Source organism: Chelmon rostratus, chromosome 2, assembly GCF_017976325.1.
Source record: "Chelmon rostratus isolate fCheRos1 chromosome 2, fCheRos1.pri, whole genome shotgun sequence".
In the NCBI taxonomy this organism is placed as follows: Eukaryota; Metazoa; Chordata; class Actinopteri; order Chaetodontiformes; family Chaetodontidae; genus Chelmon; species Chelmon rostratus.
Window position 1 is genome coordinate 3,470,734 of NC_055659.1, and position 27,358 is coordinate 3,498,091.

Genomic DNA, 27,358 nt, shown 5'->3' on the forward strand with positions numbered 1-27,358 from the left:
TATTTTCTTAATTTTTACTTTTTCAAACGCGATGCAGCCTCAAGACGGGGACGCTGTCCGTGATGTGGTTACAAAGATGCCGAGTGTGTTGCCATTGAAGGTGCTCAGGGTTTTTAAAAGAACATCTCGTCACGGCAGCCATTGAGGACTGCGGCAGTTATTACCGGGCGTGCCAAGGTTAGGTGCTTAAGCCGTTAGCTCAGTGGATTCCACTGCCAGCCTTGTGTTGTTAATGCAGAGGGGGCGAAGATGAGAGAGACAGGGGATTAAACTGAACTCCCACGCAGCGGTATTACTCTATTAATCGCCTGTCTTTGTCTATCAGGGTTATAACAAGAGGCTGCTTGGTGCGCGTCTGTGAGAGAACAGGTGTATTCATGTGTAGGATCCCAGGGTCCTTCGCTTGAGGGTTTCTGGTCTTTCTCTTTCCAGTCTTCTTTCTCTTCACAGGCCTTTTTATGTAATTCTTCTTCTCCTTTATGTCTTTCTCAGCCATTCTTCCATCTTTGTTTCCTTCCACACGTCTGGCAGAAGTTTCTCTTCTGCTGACTTTTCTCTTGTCATCTCCAACTTGCACCTCTTTCTTTCTGTGCCCTTTTTTTTTATTTATTATCTCTGTTTATCTCTGCCACCACCTCCCTCCCTATTCCTTTGTGTTTGTATCTCTGGGTTACATTCCTGACCTTGCTTTTCGTTCATCCTCCCACGGAGCAGCAGCTTTATTAATAGTTTGGTTAGTTTGCTTTTCTCTTCCGTCCAATAGAGCGGCGTCTCTCTGAGAGCTGAAAGTGTAACTTGGACTAGAGCTGGTGTTTGAGGACCACTTGACATCCTTTCTGTGTTTCACAAGATGTCATCTGGAAATATAAACTGGCCTTACAAGAATGTGTCAAGTTGGCAGGTATTTAGTGGAGATGTAGTTTGTTCTGTGGCCAAGTGACAGCTGGACTTATCTGCCAACTGTTGCTGGAGTCAGAACTTTCTAGTTTTGGTTGTAAATGCTTTGTGTTTAATTGCATTGTGTAACGTTAAAGAAAGAACTGCGTCAGTGCTGATGTGTTCAACCAGGCAGATGCTCTGCAGTATGCAGTGTGCTCCTCTTGAGGAGCTGGTGGCTAACCTATAGCATTGGCTGCAGAACAGCTTAGCATCTTTTTTATTACATTACTGTAAATACTGTATGTTAAAGGAGAAGGATACAGACATCCAAGCGAACGCTTCAGAAGGTTCTAGACCATTGATCCGTGGGCCGCAGGTCATTTGGTACTGGGCTGCACAGAAAGAAAAAATAATTTCCATTATTTTGTTTTTTCACATAATTTGAAAAACAGGTGGTGCCTGACAGTGCCAGTCTGCAGCCAGGTCCTCTTGACATGATTGAAAAGTGGATTTACGTTCATTATTATTGTTATTATTATTATTAAAGAGAAAATATCACAGTTTTTAATGCCGATCTTATCATTTTATTTTGTTTTATCTGCTACACCTTTAGACTGGGCCGTGAAAATATTGTCAGACATTAAACTGGGCCATGGTACAGAAAAGGTTGGGGACTACTGTTCTAGACAATGCAGCAAAAACCAAAACCTTGTAATCTGAAACTAGAAAAAAGGGATGAATGAAGATGGATGCATTGATGTGAGGAAGGGGGTGAACATGGCGGAGGATGTGGGAGGGATGCACTGAAGGTAGGGGAGGAGGAGAGTCGGTGTGGGGGACTCCTTTTAGGAGTTGAGCCACCTGAGCCAATAAGGAGCCTCAGAGAGGACCTGATGAAGGAGAGATGGGAGCGACATGCACAGAGGGGGTGTCAGAAGGGAAGAGGGGCAAATGCTTGAAAGGGAGGGTGAGACAAACAGGACAGGATGGGTTGAGCAGGTGTATGTCACCTTAACATGTGATTAGAGGTGTGGTTGAGGCGTGGCCCTCCTCCTCATCAGCGCATCAAATATGTCCAACACATCCACCAGAAAGTCTAAAAGCTAAAAATGCATTAATTTAAAGTAATGTTTTATCTTAAGCAGCAAGCAGGAAGTAAAGCACATCCCCTCCCTGCATTCACAGGTGACACACACTCGCTGTGTTTTACCTCCTCCTCCACCTGCTGCGCCTCCTCTCATTCAGTCTACTGCGAGCTGACTCTTGACCTCAGCATCACAGCATGCAGCGCGCGGCAGCGCTGCTACGTACCTCAGCGTGTTTTGTCCTCCTGGAAAATCCATCCTCGCATTCACCTTGCTCAAGTTTTGTTTCCTGTTCATTTGTTTGCCTGCTTATTTAATCCTTGTACTGATTGATGTTGTATTGTTCAGGGATGCATGCGTGCAGTTCAAACCTTGATGTCTTTGTGTAGCCACGTCTGTGAATTGTTTGTTGTCAGGCAGTTTTCGGTGTTGGCAACCTGTAATGAATTCGTGAAAAACACCTTGCAGCTTTGAAAATGTTGGCACTCGTCTTTGTCTTCCATCCTCTGCTTCTTTTTATCTATTTATCTCTTTATTTATTTATCTTTAGTGTTGATTTAAAAGCGAGGACTTGTTTTTCATACTGTTTTGTAGCTTTTTGATGGAAACTGAAGAAGTGCTAACTTTTTTTAGGCTACAAGATCGTTTTTTTTTCTTATTATTTGATGTATGTATGTTAATCTCATGGTCCCTGCATGGTTTGAATTCCCCTTCAAAGGTTAAAAAAGTGTTACCTTCACTTCAGGACGTGACTGACAATGATGTAAAGCTTTTCGGCTCTGACCTCCAAATGAGTTTTACCATTTTGTTCCAAAATGAAATATTCAGTTTTCTTTTAAAATCGCAACAAAAAGATTTTTCATGAAGATCCAGACAAGAATCCTGGATTTAAAATGATTATTCATCCCCTTGAAATTTAATTTTCAACAAAACTGTTCGTATCTGCTCTTCTGTACCTCACACGGTATATGACCGTAGCCTGTTTGCTTATCGTACCTTTTAGCATGTTGCTGATGTTTTCACCCCCTGCACCATGTTTTGAAGTTGTGTTTATGCTCTTTGCATTTCGGTGTGCACAGACTATCTTCACCTTGGGATCAAGTGTGTTCAGTGTGTCTTTGTTTGTGGATAACACATTTATGTGTGTGTGTGTGTGAGAGAGAGAGAGAGAGAGAGAGTAGGTTTTTATCTGTGTAAGGCTATGTGTGTGTGTGTGTGTGTGTGTGTGTATTTGTGTGTCCAGCTTTGCGTACCTGTTTGTGGTTCTTTGTGAGTGCACGTGCCCGGCTATCTGTACGCGGTTGCCCACCGATGTGACAATGTGCATACCTGTGTGTGGGTGTGCCGGTGTGTGTATGTGTGTAGGTGCGTCCACTCAGGACTCAGACGCCATGGAGCCAGAGAAACAGGTGGACAGCACGGTGAAGATGGCCGGAGTGATCGCGGGGATCCTGATGTTCATCATCATCCTCCTCGGCGTCGTCCTTACCTTCAAACGCAGGTAGGTAATAAACCCAACGTCAGGACATACTGGCTACGTAAAGATGCTACCTGTAGCATTTTAACAACAATAACCCATTAACACACTTTATATCCTCGCAGTGAGTCCTTTAACCCATAAACAAGACAATTGGTAGCCTCGGTCAGCGCTGCGTTTTGAGCCAGTGAGCCACATTTGTGCAGCCATGTTTGCTGTTGAGCTTCATGGAGGAGAGGGCTGTCCCTCCACAGGAAGCTCAACTGCAGCTTTCATAGTTTAAGGTGAGAGCAGATGGTGAGCAGAGCCAGCAGCTGATCGCAAAATCTGTTTAAAGGCGCCAGCAACGAGAGCGGGACTGACATTTAGATGGAGGCTACCAATCTTCTTTACGACCCCTGTGTCATTTTCCAACAGCGAGTAGTTGGACAACTGCATGTGTTGATGAATAAAATACTACATTTAGCATCTTTAAGCTTTATGACTGAATAGATTGAGAGACAGGCTGATGGATAGACCTCATGATGCCAAGTGTCCTCATAATTGATCAGCAGGTATAAATTATTATGCAGAGACAGATGGACAAACAGGTAGTGGAGGACAGATGCTCAGTTTTATATTTATGGACAGCAGAGAGGGTTAATGCCTTGAGGGAGATTTCAGTGGAACGATTAATAGGGGAGATTGAAGCAGAATTTAAAATGTGTCTTCGTGTTGTATCGGTGTCAGTCAACAAAAATCCTTCCTGAAGATTAGCATTTATCCAACATTTCAGGACACATACCGATTGTTATGACTGTGAAGGCCACAAACTTCTATTCATTTCTTAAGGCAGTATGAAAGGTCAGAATTATGTATTAAATCTGGAGATGTACTTAATCCCCTCTAACCCTTAAAGGCAAAATGAATAATAATGGTGGATGTGCCCAGAGTTCAGATTTGGAAAACCTGATGAATTGAATTCCTTTTCTTTCAGTCCGCAGACATACACACCTCTCCGTGCACACTGGCTTGCCACCATCACCTGCCTCTCTTTCCTTTACTTTCTCTGACTCTCTATCGCTCCATCCATTCCGCCATCCCTCTCTACCCCACTCACGTGATGCTTACATATTTTGTTTTGCTACGACTCACATTTGTTTGATTTTTGCCATTTTTTGTTGTTTTTTGTAAGTTTTTTTACTCCGCGTTCAAAAGATTATGCAAAACTTTGCTGAGGGACGATCATGAGAGTGAAGCAGTTCTTTAGTGCGAAGAGAAAATCAGCTCAACACAACGCATGCAAACAACAACACTGTGGCCCTTTTTGTGATGCTAGCATTTGAAGCGTATTTGCACTAAAATTAGAGCCACAGGAAGGCGCAACATGAGGCATGAGGATGACTTGGTCTGATTGCAGAGGCCTTTAATCATGAGACTATTTTTACAAGCAGTAAAATAAATGACGGTGTGATTTCAGAGGGAGTAGTATCACTGTTTCAAACAGAAATGATGCAGACTTTTGCTAGCTGTTAGTGTTTAGAAGGCAGTTATTGTGAGAGGAGAGTGTGAATGCCTTTGTGTCTTTAGATCACCTGAATGTTTTAAAATTTCTGTCTAAAAGGATCCATTTTTTAGGCCTTTGTTTTGTTTTTTTGGCGTTTGACGTTCATTCAGAACGACTTCTGAGTTGTTTCCTTGAGGATGCTTTGAACAAACGGTCGAGACCGACTGTCTTTCCATTAGTTGCGCATTTTTGTATCTTCTACTTCTCCCTTTTAGCAGATAGCAGACTGGTTCATAAACTGGTAGCATTCACCAACTGTCCTGTTCCTGTTCGCATTTTCCTCTCTTTAAGAAAGCCTCTAGTTTTCATCCATGGGGCACTGTATGGAAGTCGCCACGGTCAGCACATAATAGCCTTTATTAGATTTAAACAAGCTATTGATCTGTGGTTACCGTCATCCAGGCTACAGGCTAAAGGCAGCGTAAACAGGAGGAAGAAAAAATGAAACAGAAGCAGAGCAAGTTACATTTGTATGAATTTCCACTATCTTGGGACACAGTATCTAGGTCTCATAGTATGTCCATGCCCTCATGTTACGAGGAAACTGGACCTTGTATTCAGTCAAGGAGTGCAGGTGCAGGAGATGCTAACTCCACTGAACAAGTGTTCACAGCAACATTAGACACTCGTAGCAACTGACCCCTCAGAGGGGTAGAGCTCAGGGCATTGTGGTGGGTCACACTCAGGACCTTCACCCAGGAGACTTGAGTTCATGTGAAACCAAAAGTCAAGTAGTAGATTTGGTGCCTAAACCTGACCAAACTGCAGCCATTTGCACACAGATGCTAAAGCTTACCTCGTGCATCTATATGAGACGGCGAGGAACGTTACAAAGCGGCGTCGGTATTTGACGACCTGTGATGAGAACGTGGCGGTGCGTTCAGGCAGCTTGACGTTGAACATGTTTGCTGCAAAGTAGTGAATCTTCCATCTTTCTTTGCCACATAGGGAAACACATGATAAAGTGATACGGCAGACCCAGACAGAGGCCATGCATATGACAGCTCTGCTATATGTTTGTATAAAACCACATACTAGCAGTGTTGTTTCTCCACCACAAACATGCAAAGCACGTAGGCCTATTCATACACAACGAGGGACACGTAAAACTTTCTGCATCCACAGTGATACTGCGAGGGAGACTGGCCAGATACCTTATTGCCAGTCCGAATACAACATTACATCCATTTCAAGTGAGCAAAAGAGGCTGGGGAGTCATAGAGGGCGCGGGGTCAGTTAGCAATGCTAATCAGAGGCTAACAGAGAAAATCCCAAACACCAAGAGGATAAAAATACATTACAGCCAGAGGAGGAAAACGCCAAGAACAACAAGAAATGTATAGTTGAAACTTCAGAAGAGGGTGCAGGTGGGAGAAGCAGAACAGGAAGCCACAAGGAAAACAGAGAAAATGAAATGTACAAGGTTTGAAGAATATGAAAGATGAAAACAAAGCAGCGCTGGTTAACCTGGAGGTCAAATGGATATGCTAATCAGATGCTAACCAGGCTAACAGGGCATAATATCCATAAAAAGGCCAATTAGAGGGCAAGCAGCACCATCGTGGATGTAGGAGTGAGGGAAAAGAGCGGCCGTGTAGGAGAGGAGAAGGAAAAGATGGAAGCAGTTTGGACGCTGCTCTCCTGAACTCAAGCTAACACAAGCATCAGTCAGAGGTGAAGGTCCCACACAGGTCAGATTATCAAAGCATGACAGAAAAGCCGGGGAGATGATCGTGACACGAGGAAGAGGACAGAAGGAGGAGATTAAATACAAGCGGAAAGAGAAAGATGTTCGTAAGGAAGAAGAAAACCAGCAGAGGGAGGAAAGAAAGATCCAGTAAAACGATGCTAAGAGGTGGTGACGAGTGTTGGAGACAGAAGAGAAGAAGGATCTGATCAAAGGAGACATATAGATTCGAACAGTGGGAGGTTTATCATAGTCTGTTTTTGGAGGTCATCTATATTTCATTCCTCACGCTTTAGCCGGTCGTCCGGGTGGCAGAAAAAATGTTTCTCCAGATCGAAAGTGTTTTACGTTCCTTTCAGAGTCCATAAATTATTCCATGACAAAACTTTGGTGGGAAGTGAGCATGCCCGACTGTCCGATTAATCTTTCAGAAGCTGTTACACATGTTCCAGATGGACTTTATTTTCTGAGGAAAGCGAGGCGATGTTGCTGATAATGTAATGTAAAAGTGAATAACGCCGGACGTGGCTGAAGTCTTAATGGGGATTCGATGTTTCTGCAGCCAGGTGGCCCCGAGGGCTCAAACAACCGGCGCTGGAAGATACGCTTTTCAGAAAAAGGTTGGGAGGAAAACTGATGAATAATTAAAGTTCCCGAAGCTCCCTAAACACTGGCTGCTTTTTTTCCCTTGTATGATGCCAAAGAATCAGACCTTGACTAAATTATTGAGCAAAGGTGACATCCCTGGAACTGCAAATTAATGGAAAAATATGTTATTTAAACTATTTTCACCCCTATTTTCTTTCATCCCGGCTCTTTAAAATTCTGACCCTGCAGCCGTCCTCTGTGATTTTATTTTTATGTGAGGTTTTCATACAGTTGTCATGTCTAGGTCAACCTTAAAAAGGAGAGAGCAGATTAAATAAAAGCAAAATGACAAAAAGCACTCAAATGAAGACATGCGGGCAATCAAGCAAATGAGCGAATGAGTTGTGCATGTCGCCTCTGGCTGTATGAGACACGAGCCGAACACGGCGATCCTCATGCTGGGTTCAGATGCTAATACGCTCCTTCACACGTCACACCAACAAGTGGTTTTTGTGCCCTAAACCTGATCAGATCACAACGAGCATGCAAACACACGAAGATGGATCTAATACGTGCACATGGCTGCACATAAATACTCACACACACAGAGGCAAATCTGCAGCACAGAGCATGTGATGCTTTTAATGTGGCGACAAGCAGTTTTTTTTTAGTGTATATAGTACAATAGCTACTGTGTGTGTGTGTTAGAGAAAGAGTGGGTGTGTGTGGAATGTGTGTTTGCCTGTGTGTGTCTGTCTGTGTTGTGTATTCATGTGTTTCTCTCTGCCAAACAGCCAAACAGTGATTGTATTTTTTTTGGTTTTTGGTTTTTTTTTTTGCTTGTGTGGCCGCTTATAAAATATGAGTGTCATCAAAGTCAGTGCCGTATCACCATCTCTGTGTGTGTGTGTGTGTGTGTTGGCGCCCTGATACTCCTCCTGAGGCATTTGAGCCAATATTGACAGGGAGGGAGAGCTCCAGATGGGACTGTGGAAAGACATGGTTGCAAACACAGAGCCGCGGCTCTCTGCCAACACGCACCAAAACACTCCTCTCGTATCTCGTACTCGTCCGTGTCCTTCATAGCGACACACGGCCTCGAAAAGTACTCCGGATTTTTTGTGCTTTAAATTGTTATTAATGAAGTATTTTCTCATAAGATCTGAGTCCTTGCCTGCTCAGAAAAAGCCTCCTTTGCTCAAGATTACACAAGAAGTAATAGTGGTTAGTTTGGACAGAGACGAGTTCTGTTGTAATCATAAGAGGAAAATGGCAAAAAGTTTAAACAAGGATTTGCATGAATGTGTGGACAAACACAGGCCAGGCTTCAGTTTTCCATATGACAGTTGTTGGTGGCTGTAGGAGAATGAGCAGTTTGTCATTATACCGTAACAGGAGGAGACTTTATTGATCCCATGCTGGGGAAATACTTGTTACAGACAGCAGGAATAAAAAGGAGAGCTAGAAAAAAGAACAAATAGACACAAAATAAAAGCAACTGTATATATATATATATATATATATATATATATATATGTACATTATGTGCAAAATAGTTCAAAAAAGTAATATTGTCTTGTGAGAATGGCTCAGTCCTACAGAGGAAAATTTGAATTGCACACGACTAAGATTGGAAAAAATAAAACCAGGGCTTAATGAATAACTAAAAACTAAATAAAGCAACATTTTAAACACTGCGTCTGCACAAAGTAGCTCGCTGTTCTGAGTCAGCGCCTTAATGTGATACCTGAAGAGCAAGATAAGTTACTTACTGTAAACTTTCTGCTTCCATAAACATCTTGACCATCGGTGTGAGAGATCAGGAGAGATTTCAGCTGGAGAAACTTTGATTTCTTTGATTTTACAAGAACGTGCGTGAAATACAGGCAGAGGGAGTGTAATGCTGTGGCAGCAGTGCAGTTGGCATGAAGTTAAAGTAATTAAAGTCAGAATGAGTCAGTTTTCACAGTAGAAACACATTAGCCTGTAAAGAAAACTCTGCTCTCACTGTTTAACTGGTTTAATTTAAACAACCTCAGTGGTTTCTTTGTATGTTTTTTTTCCAGTTTGTTTTTAACATGCAAACAAGTGTGAGACATACACACAATCATGCTTTTGCAAGAATATTGTTCATGAATTTAACCGTACATCCATCGCTTTCTGCGCTCAGGCTGATCCATTCCAGCTAACCAATCACGCTCCTCCTCTGCTAGCTCTGAACATCAGCCGTAACAATAATAAGCAAACATCCCATGGTTACATCTGAGAGCTTTTTCCCATAAACATCCTGTCGCTTTCCCCATGTCTATTATGATTCTGTCCTAATAAATGAGTAAATACTTTATTCTCATTGTTCTGACAGAGTGAAAATCAGTCAAATAAGTGCTGGAATTTAAAGTTTGTGTCTCCAAATGAACTGGCAGAAAACCTGAAAAACTAAAGAAGAAGAAACCGATTGGCTGAGTGAATTCACTGGTCTTCCCTCTGAAGTCTGTTCTGGCTGCAACCAAAAAATAAATTTGAGACAGTTTGACGCAGTAGATCATCGCTGACGACAGGACGTCTTCAAATTCAAAGACGTGGGCTTAAAGTGAATTTCCTCTCTTCCTGTCCGGTCCCGGCGTCTCTTCACGCCGCTCCTGTCTGATACAACTGAATGTTTCCCGTGTCTCGCAACCCTCGTTTTCTTTGTTCGCTGTTCCTGGGGCCTCTTTGAGAAATTGTTTGTGTCACTTATGAAACTCTGGGATTTCTACCTGTTATACTCTCCATGTTCGAGCCTTGATAAATCCTTCCATCTTGATCCATCACTTAAAACCTACTGAAGTCCCGCACACTGGCACACTGTGGTGATTTATGCTGTAAGAGAAATCTGCTTCCCAACCCATGTGGGGCAGGTCTGATCTTTTCATGGCTGCCTGAACAGATAAAAATCAAATTAAATCTGTTTTCCCCTCTTTAACCTATCACAGCTCAGTCATGTTCACTGTTCTTCACTCATAGGCAACACATGTGGGTGGAGTGCTGTGTGCAACAGCGCAAAATTCATGTTAAAGGATTAGCAAAAAAACAAACAGAGTACAGATGTTTCAGCAGTCAGTTCATTGTCAGAATCAGCCAGCCATGACGCTGGATCTGTGCCAGGAAATGATAAAAGTAAGGCTCTTTGTTGGCAGCATGAATTCAGCCTGAGAGCACGATGTTGGAGTGTTTTTACCATGTCTGCAGAAAGCAACAGGAACGCTGCATTCAGGTTCAGCACGACGACGCGGAAAAATGAACCACGACCTCTCACACCCTTTAATGTCTCTCTCTATCTTCCTGTCTCCTGTCTTTGGCTCCGCCCCTTCCCGTCCCGTCCTGTACCTGCCTTGCCCTTGCTCCGATAGAGAGATTCACACGTGGAGAACTCTGAGCGTGGGGTATTGTATGTTTACTTCTAGACATCAACACATCCACTCTGTGACTCACTGTGACTCTCACCTCGCCTTCCTGGGCTTTCAGCACTTTTCCAAATGCATCTTATGACTTGAGGCTTCACCCGGAAAACGGATGTGACACTTCCAAAATCCAGAGGAATAATTTCCCCTATTTAAAAATGAGCTGCAAAACGCAAAATCATGAAAAATGCTGCGCTGTCGCCAACTAGCAGTGAAAATGACCTGAAATTTGATCTTTCAAATGTCACTTTGACGAGAAGAAGAACAGATATCTCACCTTTAACCTTACTGGCGCGCTGACAGCGTGCACATACACGCGATAATTGCTGTGGTTGCAAATCTCAGGATTGAAAAGATGTTTTGGGAGCCGCACATCCTTTTTTCTGTAAGGGAGTGAAACGTGAAATACCTGACATTTGAATCTCTGTGGCACACGTGCAATTTTCTCCTGGCCGTCTCGGCAGCGAGAAACCACGCGGCGTTTACGCTTCCCTCGCTGCCGTTTCACAGCCAGACCTGTGTCATTAAGTGGTTGAAATTGAGGTTTTTCTCCTCCTCTGAGAATCTAATGCGAGCCATTATAGAAGTCCTGCACTTGTCTGCCATATTCCCTGTGCTAGCATCGTTAGCGTATCTTCTTTCTTTTCCTTGATGGCTGAAAATTCATCTCTCGAATGAGTAAGTTTTGAGGGAAACGGGACTTTTAAAATGGCTGCGCGTGATGTTTGAGGTCATTATTAGTTAACAAGTTAACTAATGTAAGATGCTTTTGGTGGTCTTCCTCCCCCGTCTGTGTTTAATCATAAATTTTAAGTCATCTGTCATGATTGCACTTCATCTCTCCTCACAGATTTATTTGTTTTTTTGTAAAAAGTGCACGTTTAAAATGAACATTACGAGTCCTTCATCTCTGAAGACGTTCACTGCATGAGATCTTTGTCTGACCGATACTTCCAAAGTCATTTGCTTGTGATGCATCGTCAGTTATTACACATCTACGCCTGCAACACAAAGTCAAACACAGCAACCAAAAGATAAAGTGTTCCAGATTCTGCTGCTTTCTATAGTCGGAGCCGGTCGGTGTAATTGATTACATCTCACCGGCATTTTCAGAAGCAGGATCGAGCCAGCCAGCCGCCCCCAATATTAGAAAAAGGTTAAATAATTAGAGCAGCTTCGTAGGTCAGAAATTATGTGTTTGGCTTCAGCAAATATAACAGAGGCGGGAGATAAAGAGCGAGATATGCTAATGTCTTGCCGAACGAAATGTGACGCTTCACAAATATCTCCACCCACGCTGTTCTGGGCTCAAAGACAATCCGCTCAGTGCCCGTCATGGTAGCGATGGCTCTGGAGTTCTCATCAAACCTCAGCCTGCATTTAAAGATATGCATTTAATCTGTGCTTGAACAACCTATGTATGTGAAATCCTAACTCGCATTCGGAAATTAGACGACGCAACTTTTTGAAATGTGACAGACATGTCGCTGCAATTGGCAGTCTGGTGTTTAGCAGAAGGGAAAGGGGAGGTGATGTCAGTTAATAACCTCAATGTCTAAAATTACAAATAAAAACAAATATCTCTGTTCCAAAGTGAGTTTAAGATGAAAGAAAGTGAGAAACCTCCGGCAGTTGTTTGACATTGAACCAGCGCTGTGTGTTGAAGGCGTCATGGTGGATGTGTTTGCATTCACCAGGGTTCAACTGCCTCTTCCTCCAAGTTTTTAATCGAGCAAAGTTGAATGTTGATGCTCTAAAACTTCAACTGAACTAACAAGGTTTTAGTTTCTGAAGCTCAACTTTACCCTTGAGTCTAGTTTTAAGGAAAAATGATCAAACCTTGACTTTTTTACATTTCATTAAATTCTGAACTTGCTCATGAGACGAGCAGAGTTTTAACACCTTCAAAATAAAGTTAGTATGATTTAAAAGGTGAGAAGATGAGGTGGAGAGGATTGTTGTGCACAGTGGGGGGCAACGTAACTAGATTTTTTAGTGACTTTGTGCAACGTTACTCCTTAACGATAGAGAAGCTGGAAAATGCACCGTCAGGACATTTGATTCATTAGGAAATTACGCGAATGCCTTGACCCAAAGCTTATTTAAGATCTTAAATTACGCCTCGACCACTCAACCCAGTCGAACAAGTCAAGAAATGAATGATGATCCTCCACACCGAGAGAGCAAAAGGACACATCCTCTTTCAGGACAATATACTGCACCCTCAGGGGTTTAGTCTATGACAAGAGAATTGAGGCGATTACTGGCTGATGCCAGCCGAGGGAATGGACTCAGGCTGGACATGGCAGGCTTTTACAAGGCCAAGTGGTCTGATGTGTGTGTGTGTGTGTGTGTGTGTGTGTGTGTGTGTGTGTGTGTGTGTGTGTGTGTGTGTGTGTTTGCTTGCACTGGACTTTCAGTCTCCAAATCAGGGGATATGCTGTATATAGACACATGCACACACATTACCCTGAGTGCTTCCATGCTGGTAGATGCTAAACTAGTACTTACTCACAGACAATTTAGCAGTGCGCACGCACACACACACACACACGTTTTTACCTCCAACCATCACAGCTAAATGCCTCAGCCCAACCTTTACCCCAACCCTAAACCTAACACTTAAAGCCAAGAGTGAACCCTCAAACAGCCCTTTGAAGGTCTGCCTCAAAGAGAGCACCATAACGTCGCCCCTCCTAAGATTTAACACTCAAATTCTCACAAAGATGGCTGTACAAGTACACACATACACACACAAACACACACAGAGTTTGACTTGACCCCCATTCTGCAGATATGACACATAGCTGAATAATGGACTCTGCTGCTTGCTGAGATAAATGCTTGATGGTCCACTTACAGCACTGTTACAATGGATGATGGCTGGCCATTTACACACACACACACACACACACACACAGATGTACGCACATGGAACAAGATTGCTTCAAAGGGCAATCTGTTACTCACAACCTGCCTCTTATTTTTATGGTTGTCCCTCCTTCCTGTTGGTTACAATAACATGTTATTCCTGTTTAATTGCTGGGATCCAGAGATGCACCGCGACGCTGTTCGTCACTGCTCAGACTGCCCGGACAGGCTGCAAACAGAACCACAAATACGTCGTTTGTAGTATCTAAAGCATTTAGTTTGACTGGAAAATGTTAAAGTTATTACCAAAGATTTTAAATAGTTACTCCCACATTTCCACAGTTGTGAAACGGCAGCAGTTTTACAAATATGTTAAATGATACGGGCGTGTTCACCTCCAAATAATGAGGCTTGAGCCGACCTGTGTTTTTTTTACAACCAGCCTTACTGCTTGTGATGTTTGTCCCAAAGAGCTCCAGTTTAAAGCATTGTGTCGTGGTTTTGCACCCTCGGATCTCAGTAGAGGCGCTAATTAGCAAGATGTTCCAATAAGCAACAAAAATGCTGACAAACATCACTAAAATGCATTTAAACTCAGTCCAGATCTGAGCAGTAATCCAGTATTATCTCACATACATTTCCATAATCAATGACAAATAATATTGCATTATCTTTTTCCAAAATAAAGTTGCCCCATTCAATCAATTAAAAAACAATGTTTGTAACACAATTCAAGTGCATCATTGCATTATTTTAGATATGAGGCCGTTATAAGCTGCACACAGTGAAGTTAATCTTTAAATTGTGCATCAATAAAAAAATAAAAATATTAACACAGCAAAAGAGGCTCGTGGAGTGGAGGCTCGTGTCTTTGGCGATGCACGAGCCTCCACTTGTCTAATGATTATCAAAACTAAAAAAACACCTCAATGAACTCTATAAATCAGAAAACCTGAGATTAAATACGACTTTGATAGATCATTTATTTATAGATTGATAATTTTTTCTCTCTGGCATATGTGTGCGTGTACATATGGCATGTTGACATCCGTCTTGTGTCAGTGAGCTAATTAGCTGCTGTTGATTATGAACAGAGATGAAAACATGCTTTTTCCTTCCATTCTGAACCTCATTTTTAAACCCACTTTGCAGCCAACTCTTACTTTCACACGTTAAACATTCAGACTAACATACATGTTCTGCTGCCCACCGAGCACCTGGACGTGCTTTGCTAAAGAGCACGGTGACAATGCCGATGGAGGAGAGGGCAGGTTTCCCCTCATTTAGCGGTCCTGCCAGCCCTCAGCTAGCAGTGTGCGCTAGCATGCAAACGCTCCTCATCTCCCCATCATGTCTATGGAATTGGCTGTAATGAGGCGCTAACAAGCCACATTGACAGCATGCACATGTAACATGTGTCAGTAAAGGGCCTTATGTTCATATTTGTGTGTTTGTGCGCTGCGACTGTATGTACACGCCAGCCTGTGGGTGTATGTCAGCGTGTACATGACAGATTGTCGGCCTGCACGCGTGTGTGTTTGAGAGAGAGAGCGTGTTCATGCAGTAGGTGAGATATTTTTCATCCGGCTCATTTTTTAGAGCGAGGAAAACTATTCCTTCATGACACGTATTAATATAGAAATACAGGTATGATGAACTATAGCCCTCAAATCGCTGCTGAAATATGTGTGTGCGTGTGTGACGGCCATGAGGAAGTACACATCACATCTGTGCTTAAGTGTTTGTTGTGTGCGTCCATTTTTTCAGCTGATAGTATTCATATAAGCCCATGATAAACTATAGCCATCATATCGGTGTGAAAATGGTCGTGTGTGTGTGTGTTTGCAGCAGAAACCATTCACACAAAGCCAAGATAAGCAGCAGCCATCATATCAGAGCAGAAGAGTGTGTGTGTGTATATGTGTGTGTGCGCGTATGTATATCCACACACAGCCATAAACACACTGCAGCTGTGATGTGAGTGTGGTGGTCCGCATCTTTTCTCTTTTCTTTTTGCTTTATGAACCACGTATGCAGCATAAAACCGAGACAAAACGAGGCTGCACAGATCGGCCACCGCATGAGTCAACGCCTGACGTCCAGCCATGTTAGCGTGGACTGGACTGCCAGGCTGGTTAGCTGCTCATTGACGCCGTTATTGAATGGCCAGTCTTCTATTTTGGATCAGTTTATCTGCTCATCCACAAAATGCTATCATTTCTACCTTGGAGTGATCCAGGTTCCTACTGAACAGACACATAGAAACTGGCAAAGCCGCCATGAACCATCAACACTTAAAGCTGTTAATACATATGCACGTTAGATTTGAGTCCAGTGTTGGAAAGAAATGACAAAATTGCACCCCAATTCGTCACCTTTTCCAGTGCGCAGCTTCATTATTTGAACTCTACCCTCCGTGCTACCTGCCTGGCTCTCGCAGCTGGATGCACCGGATCTCCTCATGTAAAATGAAGAGGAGCTGCTCTTCCTGCGCTTCCTCCCTAAGGGGAACAAGTGTAGACCTATTGGGTTTCAATATGCTCCTTTTAAGAAGTTTTAAAGTTGGCTGGAAAGATTTTTCAGCACGCATAATCCCCGTGTAATATTACAAAATCTTGTGTTCACCTGCGGCAGCGTTGCGGCGGTCTGTATCTTGGATCGGAAGGTTTCCAGGATCTACCTGCTGCATCAAAAGAGTTGATTTGTGCTGAATTTGTGCTCATCTCCTTCATTAGCTGCAAACATTTGGGAGCAGATAATAAACCAGGAGAGATACTCAGAAAGCTGCGTGCTTCTTCACCTAGCATCGCAGCTGCAGCACAGAAGACGGGCTTCGCTATTGTTTAGGTTGATATCGTCAGAAATGTGTTTGTTGGCGTCTCCGTCACTGCAAACTGTCCTGAAGTCACAGAGTCCAGTTCTAAACACTGAAGTTATGCACTCTTCACTTACTGCACTCTGATCTGCATCACAGCTACAGCAGGAAATCCATTCCTCACAAAAGTGCCAGAAATATCCGCAGCGCTCACCAGATTACCATCGATCACTCGATCACTTTTTCACACACACAAATACAAACACGTTGTCATCATTATCTTGTAACAAATGCATCACCACCGCTCTCACATATATCTCCCTGCCTCTCTCGTTCTCTGTCTCGCTGTGTCTCACACACACACACACACACACACACACACACACACACACAGTGCCCTGCACAACCCAGAGTGGTGTTTTTTCTACGGCATATTAATATTTATGACCAGTTTTAACGGCTGTGACTTTTACAGCCGGGCTCTCAGCGCTCTGCACTTTATTAATATCATAAGGACAATGTCAGCAGAGCCCTTAAAGAGGGTTATGGGTGTGACAGAGTGTGTGTGTGTGTGTGTGTGTGTGTGTGTGTGTAGATTTAAAAAAAAAAGTTAGGTGTGAATGGTGGGTGCATCATCTGTGTGCGTGTGTGTGCAGAGGTGTGTTAAGTAATGTGTAGTGAGGAGATGTGTGTGATTGGTGTGTATGTAGAATACACTCGTGTCAGCCTTCTTTCTGCTTTAACTTTGTTTATTTTGACCCTCAGTTTTCACTCTATATACGATAGGTAGATAGATAGACAGACACAGAGATAGATAGATAGATAGATAGATAGATAGATAGATAGATAGATAGATAGATAGATCGATAGGTAGATAGGTAGATAGGTAGGTTCAGGCTGCAGCCATTGTGAGGTCTGCTCTTCTTAAAGTAGCAATTAAAATATTGATCCTTTTCAGTCCTGCTTGAATTTTGCCTTGTAATGAAAGTCTGTGTGTGTGTGTGTGTGTGTGTGTGTGTGTGTGTGTGTGTGTGTGTGTGTGTGTGTGTGTGTGTGATATCATGAGATCCCAGTCTCTGGCCTCTCAGCAGTTGAAGGGTGTGTGCCAGAAGTAGAAGTTGCCAGCAGACCATTACAGAGGTACTGCAGGGAGTCCAGTATCACACATACATGAATGAATGAGGTGTTGGTGGAGTGGAGTGTGGGCATGTAGCAGATCAGGTAAAGAAATACTTCAGATTAAATTTCTTTTCTTAGTTCTGAATGTTTTATTATTTGATTTTGATTTAGCTTCTGTTTAGTTGTTTGAACTTATTTAGTTCCTTTAACTAATTGATCATACTAACAAATACATTCTGTCTATAATAATAATAATATTAATAATAATAATAATATGGGCTGTGTTTTCTGCCCTTTAAACCAAACCTGGTGTAAACTATCATGACCTTGTAATCCTTCCAGCAACAACACACACTCTTCCTCAAACTAAAGCATCATCTCTGCTTCCATTTGTTCCTCTACCTCTGCCTTTTGCTCTTTTCTATCATCCCTCATTCCACATCTGTCTATCGACCGGCCTTTTGGTGATGGGGGCGTCAGGTGTGCACCTGTTTTTGTTTTTTTGTGTTTTGATTTATTTTTGCCTTTATTTTTTTCTCCTTAGACTTCACTGAAGCGTTCATTTATTACCTGAAAGGTTGCAGGTTAAACTAGCGTGAAAAGTTGAGGGTGACTGGCCTGTTGATCGTCTGTGAAGTGATGAGAACGTGGACAGTGACATGTCCTCATGTCTCAGGTACATCAGTGGTTGCTCTGTGCTAACATGTTAGCATAAGTTAAGAGAAAGTGAGAGGCAGTAACACACAGTGTCACAGTTACGCAGTTATACCTTGATGCAGCTCTGAAGATAAATGAGCTTTAAAATGAATCTTGTGGGAGTTTTTTCAGAGTGTTTTTAGTGCTGAAAGCAGGAAATCTGATATTCTTTTTCTAAATCAGGATCTACTTTTGTTTACTATAACTAAAGATGTTTAGATATTAAAATCTGCTCTACAGCAAATGAAGACACATTGTTGTTGTATATTACTTTTCATTTTGGCCAATTTTGAATTTGCAGATTAAATTGTGTCTTTAAAACCAGTAGCATTTTATTTTTTTATTTCTGTGACTTTTATTTTCATCGTTTGAAGTAACAAAGGTCGTACTGCTCTCACAGATACAGCATTAGCATGGAGCACAAGAGTGAATGATGGATGAATATGAAGTCTGTGTTTTCATCTCTTCAAAGTTAATGAACAGGCCAGTCTACTGTGAAAGAAGTGTAATTTTTTTTTGGGGGGGGGTGAGTGAAACGATCATTTCACAAGCCATAGAACTCCTCATTACCTCTAATTTCTTTGATTGACTACTGACCGCGTCACAGCTGATTTACAGTGTTTTAACTAGATATTGCTGGAGACGACCATAAAATCGGCCCTGCGCGGTCTGATGAGCCTGCAAACGGCAATTGTAAAGATACAGTAGACTAGATCTAGACAAACTTATAGACGTGGCAGTCAGGAGAGAAAAAATCAGCACATGGACGCACTGTCAAACTGTCAGATTGACGGGCAAACATTCAGATCTGTAAAAGCTTTATGAATCAAATCCAGAGATCCAAACCTGACGGACAAAATATTTCAGCAGCTTTCATATGAGGACACACAGCGAGACAAGCAGACGTCAGGACAGACAGGTTGTGCACGTGGATAAGAAGACAAATAATAAGAATAATTTTCATTCAAACCATGAACTAATCCAATGTGTTTGTCTTCTTCTGGGTTTTGCTCTGTTGTCATCATCGGCCTCACCTCACCATGCTTCAGAAGACATGCTTATTCCTACTCTTATTACCTGTAAGTAGAGATTTCCCATCAGGAGTAACTCCTCTCTCAGCCCATTATTTGTTCCTTATGACGAGCTTTTGATTTCTGCTACAGTTCTGTCTTGTTTCCCTGCATCCTGTTTGACTTGTATCGTCTTTAACCCCATCTGAGGATTACATTGTTTGTCTCAAAATATTCAAAACCCTAAAAACATCCTGACAACATGAGAGAAAAAACTTCCTCGGGCTGTAGTAGAATCCACATTTCACCTGTTTACCAGCCAACTAGACATTTAGATGCATGAGAACAGGTGTACCGGATCATCTGCCCAGGACGAACGCTGACGTGGCGCTTCGTAAACAGAAACACCAGCCAGCAGGCGCAATATGTCAATAAACAGGTGGCGATAATTCATAACTCTGAAAGAATATGAGTTCAGTTGAGGGATGCAACATAACCCACATGTTGAAACGAGAAGCATCGACACTTTCAGCAGCTTGCTGAATACATTTTATTCATTAAATAGCCTGATCCGTCTGTCACGGCCTTTTACTGGAATGCTAGTCAAATCAAGTTTTATAGTTTATAGTCCATTTCAAACAAAACTAGCCATGTTATAAAATATTAAAGTGGAGATATGAAAAGATTAGACAATGAATGTGCAATGTCAGAAACACTTAGCTCATTACACTGTGTGTATGTGTACATACACACAGTGTAATGAGCCATAGTAAGTAGCTTTGCTATGCAAGTTTAGCAACCACACGGCGAACAGCTGGTCGGTTGGTTAGTTAGTAGGTTAGTGGTGGAGCATTTCGATTGGAGGAATCACTGGTTCAACACCTTCGTCAAGGGCAAATCAGCAGGAAGTTTAAGCAAAGGTTGGTGTTCGTTAAACATCCTGTGCAAGTTTATTGAAACCAGGGCAGTGACAGTGACACTGTGCATTATCCGACATGCACCCTGCAGCAAAACACCCCTTCACCGGCAAGCACATTTAGTGTATTGGCTGCCAGAAGTTCTCAGGACAGGGATTAACTGCAGCATTAATTTGGTGGTGAAGGGGAAATTTCAGTTGGTCTTCATCTGCATTGTTTGCACGGTCGCTCTCTTAAAGTGTCTCACCCCGAAAGGTCAATGCAATTCACTGTTATCTCCTCCGCCAAGTGGCCATTTCCTGCTTATTAACCAGTTCTAATGAGGTGCTATTATAGCTGTCTGTTCATACATGCACCAGCACGTACGAATACGCACGCTCTCACCAGCGTACCTGCGCAAACGCACGCACTCCGTTGCCCTGAGCTCACCTGCAAATCCCTGCAGAGAATCTCTCAAAACCCAGCCGTCTTCAAAGCATCTGGAAATTTCCTCCAAATCTGCAGCAGAGTCCTAACTGAGCGGAACAGTCATCACATGCCAATACTTCTTCTTAGAGCGGCCACCCCGAGGCCGTTTGACCCGACAAGAAATGACTCCTTTACACTGAGAAAGTGACACAATTAGAAAGACGGCAGCCATCACTGTCGGTCTGCTGCTTTCGCACTTTCACCGCTGCGTCTAATTTGTTACGGCAGAAGAAGTGAATGCACGCTGCCGTATTCTCCCTCCCAGTGAGCCTGTGTTGAAACATACGCTCCAGCCCATAAATAAGGATATAATCCAGCCCATATACACAAACACACATACCTCAAGAGGAGTGCAAGCAGACTTTCCAACTGCTTCTAGGTCGATTCCAGGGACACTTACCAAAAAAGTTCAACTGATGTGGTTATATTCCATAATGAATATTGCCTAATATATCAATATCAGATTTCTTATTTTACTAATGTATTTATTTTGCTTTCGAATTACAGTATCAGTGTCAGTCCCCAGTCCGGCATCATTTGATAAACAACAAGGTTACAAAGTGCATCTCAGCTGTATTAAATAAACAAAACACCCAAAAATGTGTCGCAGATGAATTACAGAAAATTAAAAGCCTGGAAGCAGTGATTGATCTGTGTTGTTTTAAAGGATCTGATAGATAAACAAAGCACACACACACACTGTAAGACATTAGAACACAAAATAGCAGCTGCACACACACACGCATACACACACACACACACACACACACACAGCTATAGCCCAAGGATGTTTACTGTTAGATGAGAGAGGGATTTAAAGTCGTGCAAGACTCCTGCAGTCCTGCAGTGTGTGTGTACTCTCTCTCTCTCTCTTTCCAGTCTGTCTCTCTCTCTCTCTCTCTTCACCTCTCTGTATCCCTCAATCTCTCCCCCCCTCGCTGGGTCCTCCTCTAAATCCTGTGATACGCAGATGAAAGTTTGTTTGGGCTTCGCCTGCAGCCTCCTCTGGAGCAACCGCTGTCATCCTGAAGTGACTGACTGCCTGTCTGACTGCGGCGCCGGCTGGGGATGGCTCCAGGATATTTGAGCTATCTCGCTGCCAAGCGACCGGCTGAGGCCATTCTAGTCATAATGCAGGAGTTCTGTCAATCCCTCGACAAGTGAAATAAATGCCATTTCGCTTGTTTGATTGGACGCCTTGAGGTTGCCCCTGTTGACTTGCCAGACTTCTGCTAAAATAAATGCAATTCCCTCTGCATGCATGACTTTCGAGGAAAAGGAGAATGCTGCTAGCCTAGAAACGGTTGATGCACGGTAGATTCTTCAGGAAGCAGAGCTAAGAAGTGTAGCTACTGAGACAAGTTGTACCTACAAATGTGTTCGGACAACACCATTTAAATAATTAATGCAACAAATGTCACAAAAGTCCTTGTTTGGCACTTTTGCAGGTTGCACTTTCGGGCTCTTGAGGAATGCTGAATAATAACCAAGTCATATAAAGTAGTTGAATAGATTTTTTGTTAATTTTTAAGTAGCGACAGACAGCTACTGACTCATAACTTTATTTAAAGTTTTTATGAGAACATCTGTTAAATTAAACTGATCTGCTTGGAGAAGTTTTTCCTTTGCTGAACCACACATTTATTTGCATATGTATGTTTTACACAGTTATTATTTATGTGTTTGAGTCCTTCTAGCTTCTCATTGGTTAGTTCAGTCACATGTGAGTTAGAACAAGGAAGTGTTGATGTGAAGCCGATCAAGTGTGGAGACCAGTAATGTAGCCACCACATATCGAACATTAGTATGAGAACGAAACCAAAACTGGTTCGAGAACTCTTCAGTGTGCTGAACTTGCTGTGCAGCGGTAGCGTTTCTGTCGAGGCCAAACGTCTTGAAATCCGTTTAGAAGGTTTTATTTTCCCATCAAAACTTGAGCTCTGCAACTTTTCTTGAATGTTTCACACAGGCTCAAATTCAAAAGATTAAACAGCAGACTTTTGCGGTTTTAGGAGATGCTGAAGGATGGCCTTCATCAAACACATCAAATGAACAATGGTGACACACACCTTTATTTAAATAGTCAAAGCAGACATTTACAAAACAAGGTAGCTTAACACAAAACTGCATCCTCCACATTTTCGAACTACCGAATGATGAACTTCAGTAATGAATTTCCCTAAATGGGATATCCAGCATTTGGGAAATGAACCCTTCAAGTGTTCGCGACACCTAATATATCAAATGAGCAATAATTAAAAAGCTTTTTGTTTTTTGCTCGAGAGTTCACCAGAAGTGCCGTCGCTTCGCCTCGCTCCATTTGTGTCTCTCAGTAATAACGTCTCCTCTCGAGGCCATCAGGGAAGCTCTCAGCTCGTCCGCCTTAAAAAAACAACGTGGCCGCCGTGCATCGCTCATTATCGACACATCAAACGGCCTGCAATTAACATCGCCGGGGGCACAAAGTAGTGCGTGGTTCTCGCCAGGGTCGGCACCAGGCGGGGTAACCTTAGTGCTTAATGAACTGCCGCCGTGACATTCATTAAAGAAGGATTATGTCGTGCTCATTGCCACTTACAATATGCAAGGAATTTGTCATTTAAACGAGTCCATTAACGGGATGAATGTGGGATGGGTGGAGGTGTAGAGGAGGGGGGGGGGGTTCTGTCTTTTACCTCATACCTGCCTCTCTGCATCGTCTCCTCCATCTCCTTCCTGTTTCCACCCTTACCTTCTCTCCTCTCTCCTCACCATTTTCTCCTCACTCTTGGCGTTCTCCGTTCGCTCTCCATCTCCTCATCTCGTCCTTTCTTTGCTCACCTCCTCACCTCCTGCCCACTTTCTGTCAAAGTGCAGTCAGATAGCCAGGAATAGGCCACTCTAAGCTCCAATCACGCAGGAGGTTTCGAGGCTCCGACGCCTGTAAATTGGTACGGAGTAGAGGAGCGCTGAATCTGGGGTTGATGGAAGGAAATGATTATGGGAGAAACTTTGCCAGGCCATTCCTCCCGTTCTGTCTTGCACTTTTCTGCCTCTCTCTACTCTCCCTCTTGTCCTCCTGCTTGCTCTCCTCATTCCCTTGTTTATTCTTGAACAGTTTCATTTTTTCCTACTTCCTCTCTTTTCGCTCTCTGCTCTGGCTTTATAATCTCTGTGATTTTTCATTTCTCTGTCTCTTAGCTGAATTGCTTAAGTACTCAAGGGCAAGTCATGATCTGATCCCACACACACGCACACACACAGAAAAACACACACTAATATACTATAATGCTGCTTTAATTTCATATCTCTGCATATCGCTCAGTCCCACAAATACATTATTGCCAGTATTTTGTGAGCCAGTGCAATGATAGGGATGAAAAGAGTTGTTGCCTCCATATCTGACCTCTCACTTATTGCTTCCTGACCTGTACACACACATGCAGATGCACACACTCACACCCACACACTCGCAAACACACACACACACACACACGCACACATGCTATCAGAGGCATCAACATGCAAAGATTGTGGATGTTAATGTGCACAGTAGGCTCTGATTATTATGTGCACTCATATTGCTCTATGTATGAAGGCACACAGACAAGCTCGGCATGCGCACGCACACACACACACACACATCACATGCATGGATGCAAACATGGCCACCAGCCCAGGCTCAATAGGAATTCTGTTCATATTGGGTGATTCTGTAACCAAAGCCAACATTTAGTGCTGATGCAGGCAGTCGTGTTCCTTAGGCTGAGGAGGAGGAGGATTCATGCTTCACTTTGATGCAGGAGACACAAGTTCAAGTCCCATCTCAGACCAACCAAGGCTACTCTTTGCACTGGTATGACTATCTGTTAATGTTTCAGCCTCATTATGTTTGGTTTAACTTTTTAAAATGTGAAGCATTGTATCAATATTTATTACCAAGCTCATATCTGCAACAAAATCTGAGGAAGCAGTTTTCGGTGTGGTGGCGCACAATTTTTGGTTCTTTTTGGTTTTAGTCGGTTAAAATCTGTGCAGCTGAGAAGTGCTAAGAGTCATGAGTCATGTAGAACTTGAAGAATATTCGTCAGTGGTTTTTATTTCTCTAGCTTGTGTTTGACCATCTGCCTTCCTGCATTAGAACAAGGCACTTGACGTAATGTGGAGTTGCAGCTTCTTGATTTGAGCACACTCTCATTTCCCTTTTCTCGCTCGCAAAGTGTATCAGTTCAACCTTTAAGTAGTTCACAGAACTTGGTCACTGTCACTGTAAGGAAGACATGATTAATTCTCTGAAGGAAATAAGTGATTCTATTAATTTGCCTTGTGTAGTGACTGTGCAGGATTGAGCAGTTTTTCAGAGACACACAAACAGGCGTATAGGCGGCTTCGTGATAGGTCACTTAGAAACACGCCCACTCACTGGCCAGTGTTCACCACCAGCCGAATACAACCGACACGTGTACAAAACACTGAACATCCAGGACGTGCAGTACTTACACAGCCTTCAGGAGATCAAGTGTTTGCTCCCAGAAACCAGCACACACTCGAGCCCCTTTCACACCGGACGGAAAACCACCAACACCCGACATCTGGCGTTTGTCTTCAGTGGGAAAGGGCACAGTCAGCGCATTCTTTCCCCAATCACAAAGCTCTGCAGGAGTCATGTGTGTTTATCAGCCCCAGCTCTGATTGGCTGTGAAGGACACACGACACCTGAGTGGACATGCTAATTTTTGCCCCTTTTCCTCCACTATGACACACGTTGAAGCCCCAGGCGTTGAGGCGTAATACTCAAACATCACTCAGTCAGCTTTTACTGAAGTAAAGGATGTCGAAAAGCGACCTTAAACGTCACACACCAGAAAAACAAAAACAAAAAGACAAACTCTTCTGCTGACTAAGTTAAAGGAGTCAATCACCTTCTTTTAGCGGGTTTAGCCCCGTTTAAAAAAAGCTGCTTATATGCATTAAAATTAATGTACAAAAACGCATATACATACTGCACACGTGCCTGCATTATACACACACACACACACACACAGCCCACTGTATGCCATTCGTGACTAGATGTCAGACACTTAAGTTAGTTGAAGAATGTGTTGGTGGATTCTGGAGGAGGTTTTTCTGTTGACTTTAGAAAAAGAAATGTGAGATGATTTTTATGTGACTCAACTGGAGATCATTTATTTATTTTAATGATGCGTTACTGATCCACATATTAGCGATGGTGTCTGTTGTTCATTTGCGAAGCGCAGCAGGCGCTGATGTGAACAAACACTGCTTGCACACACTGTGAGAAACTTGGTTAATGGCTGTTCTGGCAGCTTGTGGGCAGTGCCAGATTCTCAGATGCAGTGTTTTGTTATCACACTTCTGAAAAGGGAAATCGTGTTCTGATACGTGATTATAGTGTGAGAGCTAACTGAAAAATAAACAGAAACGGTAAAATCAAAGCTTATCTTCAGTCCCAACCATGAATAGAACGAATGCTTCCTTTTGAAATGTTTATTATAGAGTTGATCTTTCATGTCCTTGAGGGGCATTTCAGGTCAGAGACAGTCATCCGTTAAGCAAATGTTGTCATTAAACAGGAGTCTTGGGCTGTTCTGAAGCTGCATGATGAAGTGCTATTCAAAGCTTTGGTTTTATTTTAGATGTGTAGGGGAAGCATCTGTATTCTGTCAGAATTATGGTATTTTTCAGCCTGTCGTATTCCCCATAAATGAGACATTGTGACTTTACAAGCCATCGTAACTTTGCACTCGGCACCTCAGCTGCAGAGATTCAGAGGAATGAAAAGCCTCCGACAGCTTTTAAGAGAATCATTTTGAACATTTGTCTCTGAAAATAAACACACAAAGTAGTTCCCCGGAGTGGCCATTATGGCTGACTGCACAGGGCTCTACACTGACGTCAGCTTTTTCTCTCAGCCACCATCGTGATGCCGGATCACAGCAGGGTCAAGGACCAACGTATAACCAGATTTACTGCTGGTGGGTCACACCTATGACGGTCCCTCACGTAAAAGAGCTTTTCACATGTTGTAATCTCTTATCGTATGAAGAGCTGACCCTTCATTTCCTCAAATCTCTACCACTAAGGTGCAGAGTGCAAAGTTAGCATGAGCCACAGGCAGTCACATAATTCTCCTTTAGCAACAACACTACAACCTGTGCACACTATGAAACAGAAAGGCATACAAGATAGGTACATAAAGTTTGAAATAATGATAGTAATGTTTCACGTGTCTCTCATAAACTCAGTAGTTGTTCAGTATGCTTTTAGGCTGTCTGGCAACAGCTCTGCTACAGCTGGCAGCCGTGGATGACAGTCCAGACGAACTGCCTTGACTTGTATTACTGACAGCAGCTAGAAAATAAAACAGAGCCATTCCCTTCTTGCTTTTTTTGTATTTCATTACAGAAATGTGTCTAGCCAATTAAGGACCACGCTGTAAGAGAACATGTGTTGTTGTTGAAATTCAGCACGCTGAATGTTTTCACTTAGTGGTGCATTTCAGCCACAAATGTCTTCACTCATCTGTTAGCAGTATTGTGGTGCTTGGTTTGGTATTCATTAAAGAGCAGCATCAGCTCCGAGAGACTGATCCACCAGTCAGTTTACCAGTTAGCGACTGGAGAATGTGACCCTGACGACGGCCTGTTGTGATGCTCGAGCATCCATTGTGCTGACTTGCTGTATGTGAGACCACCAGCATTAAAGATTAAATGTGAAATATTGCACATGCATCATAAAAAATGATGAGAGAACAGACAGA

General features: G+C 42.8%; 1 protein-coding gene across 1 annotated transcript in view; it reads left to right on the plus strand.

Moving 5' to 3' along the window:
* ptprt (protein tyrosine phosphatase receptor type T) overlaps positions 1-27,358 on the plus strand; it is a 312,082-nt gene that overhangs the window by 204,426 nt on the left and 80,298 nt on the right. The window contains exons 17-18 of the mRNA XM_041962443.1: positions 3,330-3,465; positions 10,652-10,684. Of these exons, the coding sequence (XP_041818377.1) occupies positions 3,330-3,465; positions 10,652-10,684 (169 nt within the window). The remainder of the gene's footprint in view (positions 1-3,329; positions 3,466-10,651; positions 10,685-27,358) is intronic.